The sequence below is a fragment of the Heliangelus exortis genome, chromosome 3 (genome assembly GCF_036169615.1).
Source record: "Heliangelus exortis chromosome 3, bHelExo1.hap1, whole genome shotgun sequence".
NCBI lineage: Eukaryota > Metazoa > Chordata > Aves > Apodiformes > Trochilidae > Heliangelus > Heliangelus exortis.
Window position 1 is genome coordinate 30,614,276 of NC_092424.1, and position 12,628 is coordinate 30,626,903.

Consider the following 12,628-nt stretch of genomic DNA (forward strand, 5'->3'; position numbering starts at 1 on the left):
TTGCAGACACCTGAACACAAAAAGATTCTGTGGTGCACTTAGGGTCTAGCAGACAAAAACCCACAGCTTACCTGTATCAAGTTTTTACTATTTTTTACAAGCTGGTAAATGACACCTTTAAGATTACACACCACCTCCTTTTTATCTACCCCTCCTCCATTGCATACATCTGCCATTCCATGTCACTGCTTAAGGCAAGGAGGACAACTTTTACCAAAAAAATGCAGGGATGGCCCCAACTACCCCCAGCAGATGAGGCATAATTACAGCTTGCTGACTGACTGTATGCCCAGCAATGGACAACTGTAATATAAAACTGTAGCCTTTTTGGGTAGTTGCTAGAATTCAGTAACAAGCAGTTGTAAATTTGGGCAGTGGAGCTGGAAGTATTTTTAGTCTCCTGGAATGTTTTTTCGGCTGTTCCAAGAAGTCTTTCTAATCCAAAGTCATTCTATATTATGGCAATAAAAGTCCATCAGGTGAGGATATAAATATACATGGTTCAAAAAACAATGTTTTTTCTTTTATCAAACTTAGCATGATTTCATTTTGTAGTTGTGAAAACTATACATAGGGATCATTTAGGTCTCTGGAAGAAAATTTTAGATACTGTATTGGGCATGCTTTCTGACATATGGTATTTGCATATCATCTAAAAAGTCATAGTTGCACAAACATTTAATTTTGCTCAGTGGTAATAATACATATGTTAGTGTAATCATGAAGTAGTAAGATTTGCACTTGCCTATACAAACTTCTATTTTATAAATTTCAGCACATTATTCTCTTCTAGCTTTAAAAAACAACTGTACAGCACAATAAAGATGCTGCAGGATGTAGATTACACTGGTTTATATGAAATTCAGCATACCTCAGCCAAGCTCCTGTATACTGGCAGAGGGAGAGACTCCTACAGAAGCTATTGCTGACAAATCTGTCTGAAAAGTCTGCAAAGGGTAAATTTCCACTGTCAGGATTTTTGTATTTTCCATAAGTAGCAACTTGACCATCAATCAGTGTGTATGTCTTCAGTTCTGAAAACGTGCTGCAGACTCAAGAGAAAACTGGCAAACCTGGGGGCTGTAGCAGCTCAGTACACACACCTAAGTTCATCACAGCAGATACTCTAGGACCCAAGAGTTCTCTGCATTTCAACATCCAACACAGCTACACAGGCATTAGCTACCCCCTTGTTCTGAGGCAGGGGTACTGGTGATCTGTTTTGCCAGAGTACAGTCCAGTAACTTCCCTGTTTTATTTAAGCAGTCACACACAAGCTCTCTAATGGGGTTTCTTTCACATGTAATTTTATAAATGCAGTATGTGGCCTACTCTCTCTCAGCAATTTATCCTCCTTGTCCTGTTTTAAGCAAGAGGGTTGAAATAAACACATTACTAATAAGATTTCTTACTCAGTTCCTTCGCTTGTATCTCATTATTTCTTTGGCAACTTAGAGCATTTCCTTTATAAATCAGATAAAGCAGGCAGACTGCACGTTTACTTGCAAGCCAATATCCATCACTTAAATTACTGACTGCCAAAACCAGCTCTCTCATCCAAAACTCTGGGAGGCAGACAGGCTGTGTAGGTTTGGTCAGTCTCCATGAGCAAACAATAATAATAATTCACTAAAGGGTAGTAACAGCAGAGACACAGATTCTAGCTCTGGTACAGCTTTGCAATAGGTATCTATGCAAATCAAGGTCCTGGTGTAACAGATCTTCCAGAGTTCAGATCTTCTGCCCCCTCCCAGCCCTACCAGAAGCTTTTGTTGATTAGAGGCCTGTTTTACTATACTTAGGAAGCATTTTAAAGAGCAGTCTATGCATTCCTGAAATTACTACAGTCACAGCATATGCTTTTATACAAATAATCTGTATTTTATTTTGCTCCTGATGCACATAAAGAGGGGGAAATAGGATAAAGCATCCTTTCACAGCTTTAAGAAAAAAAACAACGTTACTGAGATAGTAGATGGCTAATACAAACTTTGTTAATTGGAGTTCTAGGATATTTTCACTTGTGCTGAGGTTGCTTGCTTTAAGGAAATATTATGCTTAAAAATTCAGCAGTGTAACTTGGCATCATCATTTCAACATGGAAGAATTAGAAGCCTATTTCAGTTTTATTAATTCAAGTTATAAAAAAGTTACAGCAACTTCAAATATGTACAAACAACCATACAAACATCATATTCAGTGACACAGGAGACAGTCTTATTACAATATGGTTACAAAACCTATTATTTTCAATAAACCTCCCACAAGACTAAAATAACCATTTAAGCATGTATGCTCCAAAACCCTAGTAACAGCAGCTGTCAACTAATTTAATCATTAAAAAAATAAAAAAAAAAAAAAAAATCAGAGAGCAATAGTTAAATTTCATTTGAGTGAGATGGGGCACTTCAGATTTAACTATCAACAAATAGTAGAATAGCATGGTTACCAGTCTTGTCTGTTAGATTAGCAATCATTAATTGAGCACAACTGCCTCCCCTTCAGAAGGAACATTTAATGAGTTAAGACCCATGCCTCCAATGTTTCTGCTGCCTTCTTTTTTGCCTCTTCCTTTGTCTTCATCTGATTTAATTATGCATTCAGCCCTCTACGCATTTCATTCATTTCTTTTACCTGCAAGGGACAAGGTACAGGGAGATCAACATTTGCCCTACTTCTCAACATAAGACCCAAGTAGGATTCAATATCCCAGATGAGAAAGGTGAAAAAGGGGATTTGATGTAACACTGAAAGTGTTACATGCAAACATGCAAAGACCACTTCAGCTTATTATTATTTTAAAAAAAAACCCACAGCAGATGTTGATGTAGCTAAGTAGTAAAGTCTGCTCCCTGCATACCCCATCCAAATTCCTGAGCTCTATAGCTCAGGCTGAAACAGCATGCACTGTACTGTTTGTTACTGTACTCAACAGAAAATGCAAGCCTTATGCAAGCCTTCTGGGGCTGATACAGCCCTTGCTGTAGATATGCAAAAATAGTACTTGCTGTCAGCACTGCCCCCCCATGCCTAGCAAACAAAGCACATCACCAGTTGCTTTGAATCTCGTGCAGAATGAGCATGGCAAATTGTATGTAGAAAAAAATCAGTTAGTAAATTTCCATACTTTGTCTCCTTCACCCTACCTGAAGCACCCAAAGCAAGCTCCTAACCTACACCAAACTTGAGTTGCTGGATTCTGGCCAACCTTTTCCCCAAACATGCACCATAAACAGAAATTAAGTACCTCTGCTTTCACGTACTTCCCCTTCCTCCGCCTTGTCAGAACCTGTAAACAGAATAATTTTAAGTTTTACTTAACCCTTGACTTACATGTAACTTTATCTACCTGTGACTTCAAACTATCAATTTGAAGCTGCCTCCTCCTCATCCTTCCAAAGGTAAGTACATGAGAAACTATTGCTCTCAACTACCAGGAGGCAAGACAGGTACTTGCTTCACCTCAAATTTTTCATATACATTAATTTTCCAGGCAACACCCTTTAGTTGGAACATGAAATAGAGACTATATGTCCATCACCTCTTTCCCACCTTTCATGTCTCAAAAAAAAAAAACACCACCAAAAACCAAAAAAAAAAAAAAACAAAAAAACCCACCAAACAAACCAAAACCCAACCCAAAAAAACCTGTTTCCCCAAGAGTACAATTACCCTGGTATGCTCTTAATTCCCAAATCACACTGTTACCTGTTCTTCATGCCAGCTTTGTTAAAACTTACCAAAACAACAATTGCAGCAATTATTGCTATTACTACTACTACAATGACAGCAATAAGGCCAGGAGTCAGAGACTTCATGGAAAACTCCGGAGCAATTTCATCGACATAGTAGACCACTGTCTTCTCAAACTTCAGCTCTTCATTATCAAAGATGACTTTTAGACTGTCATTAAAAAAGATGGAGTCACCTTTTACCTAAGAACAGACAGGAAAAAGAGACTTGCTAGTTGACATTGCACTAGGCACATCAATAGTTCATCTTGTTTTAGTCACTACATGGTAAGACTACTTACTGAATGTAATACAATATACCCATACAGACTTAGGCACTTTATCCATGACAAACTTACATCTTTTTCAAAGTAGTAGGCCACATCTGCTATATCCATGTCTCCAGGAGATTTTTCTGAGGAATTTTGCTTCAAATCAATAGTTATGTAAGGTTTTTCATACTGCAAATATAGTAAAGTATTCAAAGGGGTTAGTTTAAGTCCAGCTATCAAATACAAAGCAAAATATGATTCAACTTGTGAACTTGCATACTAATTAAGTTTATGGTACATGTTCTCAAGCCAAGCATGATTCAAATTCCACTTTTTAGTGAAGCAAGTAAGAATTCAGACTAAGGTAGTAAGTAATTTCTCAGTAGTTCAGTTCAGATACAGCCAGTAGCTAGCTGCTCATTAAGTGTCTTTATTTTGAGAACTTCTAAAAGGATTCATCCTGTTCTGCATGAGTAAAACGAGTTTTCAAAGTTATTCACAACATAAAATTCTGATAATTTACTGAAAATTGTGTCTCTTACCAGAACACTACTTATATAGCGACCATCCAGCATGTAACGACTGGTAATTGTATCCTTGAAGAACCTGTAAGGGTATAAAAACATTGCTGGTATAAAAAGACAATACTATTTTACACATCTCTTTTCAGAGGTAGGGAAGCCTAGTATAATTGCTTTTTTTCCTACAGTCTCTCTGCAGTGGGTTGACCCCAGATAGGAGCCTCACCTAGACACACACTTCTCCCTAACAAGGCTGGGAAAAGAATCAGAAGAACAAAAGAAAATAAACAAAAATCCCACAAACAAACAAAAAACCCAAAAACACCTCATATATAAAGTTAAAGACAGTCTAGTAAAAAAAAAAAAAAAAACCTGAAGCGATGCAAAAGCAATTACCTGCCAGCAGACCAATGCCCAGCCAATCTCTAAGCAAGGGCTACTTAGGAAAAACTTCCCCATATATTTATTGCTGTGCATGACATCATTCAATATGGGTCATCTCTTGGGTTAGTCTGAGTCAACCATCTGTGTGTGTACCCTTCCCAATCTCTTGCCCACCCCCAATTTACTCACTGGTGCAGCAGAGTCTGAGAAGGCCCTGACACTGTGAGAGCACTGTTCAGCAACAGCTAAAACACTGGCAACTTACCAAAACTATTTTGGTCACCAGTCTAAAACACAGCACCATAACAACTGCTACCAAGAAAATTAACTCCATCCCAACCAAACCAAATACACTTCCATTTCAAAGTTATACTAGAGCTCTGTTAATTTTTAACAGAAGATGCACCTACTGAAAAATATATGTTACTGCAGTGTTAAGAGAGAAGAATTTGAACAGGTTTGAGTTCAGAAGAGGAACTTGAGAATAGCAGCTTTTGTTCCAGTGGGGAAAAAACTCTAGTACCTTCTACATGCACATTTTTCCTGCCATATGACCTCTGATAGAAAGATGATGTTATTTCAGCCAAAAAATAGCTAAACCATTGTTCTTCTCCTGCTCCTTCTAGGTAGTCCCTCTGTCATCTTTGTTAGCTTACTTCTGGGCAATTTCACTGCTTCACTTTCCATTTCTTTCAGCATAATGACATGATAAAAAACCAGTAGCAATCAACTTTCAGTAGAAGTTAATTTCATTACCAGTAAATTATTTCCAATAAAAATTAAAGCAATTCTATCAAGGACCTGCATGACATTTCTAAGATGTCTTAGAAATTAGTTCACTGCCTTGAAAGCGCTTTAAAACAATTCTTTAGATATACATTAGATATCTAGGGGCACATACAGACAATGCAATTATGTGTTACTCTCATCACTTACTTCTTTAAAGATTCAGTGTTCAGAGGAGAGTTTCTCTCAGCATGTTTCATTTCAATGATAATCCACCTGAAGTAATAAGCAAGTACAATGAATACTGTTAAAGCACATGCCATGTAACAACACAGGCTAAAAACCTAACCCCAAGGAAAAAGAACCAGAGCAACAAGAGAAAAAAAATTCAAAGACAAGACTCCTCAAAAACCCTTCAGTGTCTCCTTGTTACTTAAGAAAAAAAACCCCAAAAGCTGTGAACTAGCATTTATTGCTCCATCTTCATTCACACATAAATCCTCTGTAACACAGAGCCCAATACAGGAATGATTTCATGTCACAACACACCCTGTTGAAAGACTTACATTGTTCTGACTAATTGATTGCACTTTAAGTCTGCATCATGTTTGTCAGTTCTTCTAACACCAGCTGTATTCACACACCAACAAGTTGTTCCATTGCACTGCTTTGCCTTGAAAGCACCATTATTTTCACACTCAGGATCATAAAGGCCATCAGTATCTTCAAATGCATCTTTTGGTTTCACACGACGACCCGATTTTGAGTGCGACATTTCTGCTTTCATCAACAAGCATTTTGAAGTCACTAAAAATAACCAAAATTCATGTCATACAGAGCTCTTAGTCTGTAAAAACTCAAGGTTGTATCAGAAGCAACTACATTTTAATCCATTACAAGGAAGAGCGGGCACCTACCAAGTAGGTACAGAAAGCAACAGTGGCATATCAGCTTCTGAAGCCAAACACGTAAGTCAAGCCACCTTCAGTTTCATTTGGCCATAGGATCTACAGCTTGGCTGAGCTTGAACCAAGAGTAATAACCTGAGACAAGGCTCATTGACCACAGAATTTGTAGAAAAAAAAAGTCATGCTGCATGCTTAGAGGGAAGCTAAAAATTAATCTTCAAGAAACCCCAGCCATTAGAGACCCCACAGTAAGAAGGATGGGGAAGCCTTCATAAGAGTAGGCACATCCACACAGGTTACACAGCACAAATCCTAAGTGCTTATCTTCCATCACCAGATGACCTGGACGACCAGGAAGAAGCTTTCCTTCCTTGCTACAAGTTTGCTGGGAACTCGCTGGTCTTTGCGCACACTACCTTTCAAGTTTAGCTGCCACTTTCCCTGCGGCCCCATACCAGAGCCCATACCCAGGCCCCGCAGGGGCCCGCACGCGTTTATCACTCACAAGTCTGGCAGTTCACGGACACGCTGAAGCCGATCGAGTCGCACCAGCAGACGCCGTTGGACATCCTGCAGTTGCTCACACGTTTGTTCTTCTGGCAGTTGCATGCTGGAAGGTAAGGACGGCTATGAGCAAGGGCGCTCCGGGGCAGAGAGCCGGGCGCCTGGGGGCACCGCCACCCGCGGCTCCGCGGGCAGGAAGGAAAGACAAAGCCGCCCCTCACCGGACGGAGCCGGACACCGCTTCCCACCTGGCCACCCGCCCTCCCCTAGAGAAGGGCAAGGATTTCCTTGGTGGCGCCAGGGCTCCCCAGGGGCCCATTCCGCGGGCTGCCGGGCACCTCTGCCGCCTCCTCCTCACCTTCCCGCCCGGCGGGACTCATTCCCTGCCTCCCTCCCGCCGCGCCAGCGGCCCCGCGCCCCAGGCAGAAAGGGGGCGCCATTTTGTAGCGCCACGCGGAAAGGGGCGAGCGATGGGGCGGCTCCGCAGCCGCGGGAAAGGGCGAGAGGGACGGCAGAAGGGGATCCCAGGGCCGGGGTACCCCTAACTGGGAGGAGGAGGGGGTGCGGTGTGGGGCAGACAACGGGGTGTGGGTACTCACGAGTGTCCTGGGCGCTGGCGACGGCGCAGAGCAGCAGGAGCACAACCCCGTAGAACCGCTTCATAACTCGGGCCGGGGGCGGGGCGCTGAGAGCTGGCGGAGAGGCCGGAGAAAAAGTCCTCCGGAGCGCGGGCGAAGGAGACTGAGCGATACGTGCGTGAACGGCAAGCCCGAGTGAGCTGCTCGACAGGTTCCGCGGGTGGTGGTGATTCGCCGCACCCTCCCGGCTCCGGTTACACCTGGGACGCGCAGGGGGTGGTGGCGGCGGCGGCAGTGACTCCTCCCCCTGGGCCATCGAGGCGCGCTGTTAAACCACCGCCCTGTCCCTTTGCACCTCCACCTGGGTGAAACTAGATGGGGCGGGGCAGGGCGGGGCGGGTCTCCGCTCTCGTCTCGGCCTAAGTATAGTCTCTTCCGCAGGGCTGGGGGAGGGAGGGAAGGAAGGAGGAGGTGTGGGGTAGCCCAGGTGCGGTCTCTTCCCATAATAGGGCTGTGAAACTGCCCCGCCCGCGCTGGAGGGGCTGTGGGACTAGGCTGTAGCTGGAAGGAGGGGGCGTCGCCGGGGAGCTGGGGGACAGCTGCCTCCCCCCCCGTTGAGAAGAAACTGTTAGTCACCGGGGGAATCTCCCGGGCGTGTTTGCTTTGCCTGTCGGGGAGGCCACCTCGTAGGTGAGACACGGGGCCGGGAGAGCAAAGCTCGGGGCTTCCCACTCCCCCCGGTCACCTTCAGAAGGCCGGGGCCGCCGTAGTCCCAGGGGCGGGAAGCCCCGAGGGCTCTGTCCTGGCCTTGTGGCCGCCAGGCCTTGCGACTCCTTTCCCTCAGGACAGAGGGAGAGTGTTTTGTCTGCTCTCTGCGGGCGAGTAGCCACGGATCAATCCCGCAGCCCACTCGCAGCAAGCTGAGAGCCAGTCATAAATATTCACGCTTTACAATTTGTTTTGTGACACCCTTTGAGCTATTCTGTGAGGGTTTCTTGCTTAAAATAAATCCTGATAATCCCTCAGATAATTTAAGAAAAAACAGAACACTATTACATCTAGAATACACTTTATTAAGAATCTTTGTGCTGGTTTGCTACAGCACATGCCAGGGCACTGTAGGACTGCCTTGAGCGGAGTTGCTTCTGGTGCTGCAGTATCTACACTTCCTTGTTCAGAAAAATGTAGACTTCTGTGCTGAGCAGCAGAGCTTTGTGGAAACTTTCTACAACATGGCAGGTAGTGACAGAGCTGTTCAAGGTTGCTGAGGAGAAAACAGGAAAGCCTGGGTAGGCTTTAAAATGGCTTTCCAAAGTGTAAAAACAATGCCAAAATGGAAGGAGAAAGGCGTAAGTACAATGAAAATACCTTCTGAAGCTTTTTTGGGGTTCATTAATTCAGTTAAAATATGTGGAGATCTTTCTGAAAGATACATTAGTGCCCTAGAAAAACAAGTTATTTTAGTAGAAGAGAAAACCAGAAAGACATCCTTAAAGTCTGTTCCTGCATTTATGAGAAATCAACAGTGTTTCCAGAGACTTCAAACTTCTTCTTACCAGTGCTTCCATCCACTGTACAGTAAGAACTTGTTGCCACTTTCGTATATGCAGACCTCAGTCAATGAAACTTCTTAAAGCCTTTGCGTGTTCTAAGATTTAAGTGCAAACTAGCTATCTGTGGTTTTGTCACTGAGCAGCTGTGGTTCTGTTGTATCTTTCATTTTGTATTTATTGTTGTCTACAAGTGCACAGCTGAAATTGTGTTGTGCTGTCTCAGGTCTAGGGGTTTTTTTTGGGGTCTGCTCCTGGTACAGCCCAAATTCGACTTTTAACATTAATCTTTATTTCTTCTGGTGGTCTTGTGTGGCTTCTTAATACTAATTTGATATACTTGTCAAAGACTCAAAGTAAGAGCATAGTCTTAGCAATGTGAAAACTTGAGAGGACTTTAAAGTTAAATGATGGCATTCTTCAGAAAGATGAGCAAGTTCAATAATCTTAGAAATACCTGCCTTATTGTAAAGCTTGTTTTCTATGTGAATATAATGGTTTGTGATCAGAGAGTTACCCTGTCATTATCAATTCACCATGATGAACTATGTAAACCTGATAGTACAGAACAGTAAATTTTATGGTGGGGATTTGCCTTTAGTAAATAAGTAAATAAAAATGTAGAAGAACAGAATAAGCTGGGTACATGCTAATGTTCCTTGTTCTCATGGCACTTGTGTTGTGTAGATAAACCTTGGTGCCTAGGTTTAAAAATCCAAGGCTTAGTCTGCAAAATTGAAATTTCACAGCAGCTGCTGCTTAAAGTACCACTGCTTCTTCAGTCACCTCTAAATACCAGATGGGTCTTCGCTGTCAGTGTACAAAAAATAGTTATAACCTTTAGTGTCTAAGGGTTGAATGGTCTTAGGGTATTTGTGTGAGTGAAAGAAGCTTGGTACAGTGTTTTGTGTTTTTACTGTAACATATTTTTCATGAGCTGTTAATTATCGCTGTAGAAAGCCATACCATAAATGTGCTGCAAAGCTAGGTGCATACTCATTTGGCTCCAATTTGCAGAATCTAATATAGAGATTATTTTCTTCACTTTTCACAGGTTTTCGAATCGGAAGAATTTGTTTAAGCATTACTCAGTACTTTAAAAGCAGAGAAAGTTGTTCTATACAACTTCTCCTCCTCAAAAAACCAGTGGAAATGAAGGACCATTCACAATACTGTAAATCTTACCCTTTTCCCAGGTTATTCAGAGGGAAGCTTCTGCCTAGAATTAAAGCCATTAAAGCAGGCATATGGTTATAAAGATAAAAGGGCCCAAGTATTAGTATTAGCTTCATTACACAGATACCTTGTTTCAGGAGTTGGAAGGCAATGTCTTTTTTGGGCCTTCTGTGGTGCTATGTAACTCTGGAACAGGTGGCTTTATTCAATGGCTTTTCTATATAAACTTCCCTCAGTGTACAGCTCTAAGGATAAGTCTTATAAACAGGATAATTTGATCAAGTGTTGGAGATACCTATTCTTATCAAATAGCTGAATGCTGATAAGGCAGTGCAGGGTAGGTAGTTGTGCTTTGTACTTATTAAAGCATAATTACAGCTCAGACAAATTATAATTTTAATGCTATTAACACATTACCAACTCTATCATATAGCAAAGAGGAAAAAAATAATGTTTTTTTTTATTTCTATTTTTCGACTTTTGTAATTTACATATGCTCCAGATCTGTTTCTTGAATAATGTTCATTTCACTAAAGAATTAAGAGGTGCTGATGTCAGTGGGAGATCCTCTGTTCACTTCAGTGAAATGTGGATCAGATCCAAGGAGATAAATCCATCTGCTTCTGAAGTCAGTAAGAATTAGTGTGACACTGGGATCTGGCCTAGGTCTTTACAGGGTCATTTCCAGGTCTTCCTTATAAACTGGGTAATTGGGCTTTGTGGTACTCCCCAGGCACAGAAAAGGGACAAAGTCTGCTTTCAGGGAAAGTTGTGAGGATGTCTGAGTCACTCCTGAAGTATCAGGAAACGATGCAAGGTGGGGCTGTGACATGCACTGTGGTCAGCAGATCAGAGAGATGAGTGGAGAGAGCATGATCAGTGCCACTGGAGTATTTGGCAATCTAGGTGTAGATGAGATTTTTCAGAGACTGCAAACCTGATCAGTTTTGGGTGTTTCCTCCTGAGATAACTAAAGCCTTGTCCCTAGAAAGTATGTCATGTAGTATTACAAATCACAAAACATAGTCTTACTAGTGTTTTCCAAAAAAATCAATGATTTTTGAAAATTCATGATGACTTTTAACTGGTTAAGGCTGCCAAAGTTAGAAACCACCAGAAACAGTCATAGGCTCAAAAGTGTCAGTAGCTTTTTTTACTGTAGACATTGCTATATACGTGATCTATATTATAGGGTTGCTCAAGAACTTTTTATTAGGACAGTTTTAGAATGTTTGGGTTAATTTTCTTTTGCAGATGTAGAATGTTTGGGTTAATTTTCTTTTGCAGACTGTACCTTCTGCATAGAAGGAAGCCTTGAAAGGCCTGCAAGAAGACAGTATTGAGAAATTATATACAGTATCTTGTCCATTATGTGTTTCTGAAGATTCCAGGCCTTTGCAAACTGATGTATGCTGCTGCTCAAAATGTAATAAAAGTAGTGCTACTGCTTATTTTGTTTTACCTGCAGGTTTGAAAACCACTGTATAGTGGGGAATTGATTTGAATAATGAGAACATTTAGGGGAGCAGATAACTTACATGTTTTGGCCTTTTGGAGCACGTCAAATATTGAGCCTATAAGAAAAATAAAGCAGTCATGTCTTTCTGCTAGGCTGAGTGTCTAACTACTTCTGAACACCATAAAACTACTTTGCACCTTTTGATTATTTTTGGCCTGTTTCTAGATTATCAATTTTTTTCCTTTGAATATGAACACAGTTTATAAATGTAATCATGTATTTTGATGAATTTGTCATTTACACTGGATATGGAAATCTGTTCAGAGGCAGTGGCAACACTCATAAAGGTGCCCTCAGCTTCAGAAGCCCACAGCTTGGTTCTCTATTGGGCTGGAGAACTTTGAAAGTAAGAATATCTACTAAGAGGTAAAGGGCTGTTGGTTCAGAGGTTCATAAAACTAGACAGGGTGTAGCCACAGGAGAGAAATGCTCATGCAACCAATGAATGTTCTATTTGCATCTTTGAGGATTATAGAAATCATCCTGTCTGATTTGTTGTGGCATCCTCTCACCTCTCTGCCTTAACTCCAGTGGGTGGGGTCAGTAACAGGCTTTTCATCCTTGTCTTTACTTGAGAACATATCTCCATGGCAGCATTAGATGTAAAAAGATTAATAAACCTTCATCCAGACTACCTTGTAGCAGGGAAGCAAGCGTATTAATTTCATACTGTGCCCAGTCCCTCCCAACACTCATTGGTTTGGTAGTGTTTGGAAAGGGCTGAGATGAAAACATGAGATTGGAACTTGTAGGAAGAGA

At 41.7% G+C, this 12,628-nt stretch overlaps 1 protein-coding gene across 1 annotated transcript; it reads right to left on the reverse strand.

Moving 5' to 3' along the window:
- Positions 1-1,860: 1,860 nt before the first annotated feature.
- EPCAM (epithelial cell adhesion molecule) lies at positions 1,861-7,955 on the reverse strand. Its single transcript, XM_071739839.1, has 9 exons — positions 7,646-7,955; positions 7,048-7,152; positions 6,201-6,441; positions 5,845-5,910; positions 4,546-4,609; positions 4,091-4,192; positions 3,741-3,935; positions 3,248-3,289; positions 1,861-2,634 (listed from the first exon to the last, which is right to left on the reverse strand). The coding sequence occupies exons 1-9, from the start codon at positions 7,938-7,940 to the stop codon at positions 2,593-2,595; spliced, it is 1,152 nt and encodes a 383-aa protein (XP_071595940.1). The 5' UTR covers positions 7,941-7,955; the 3' UTR covers positions 1,861-2,592.
- Positions 7,956-12,628: the final 4,673 nt, after the last annotated feature.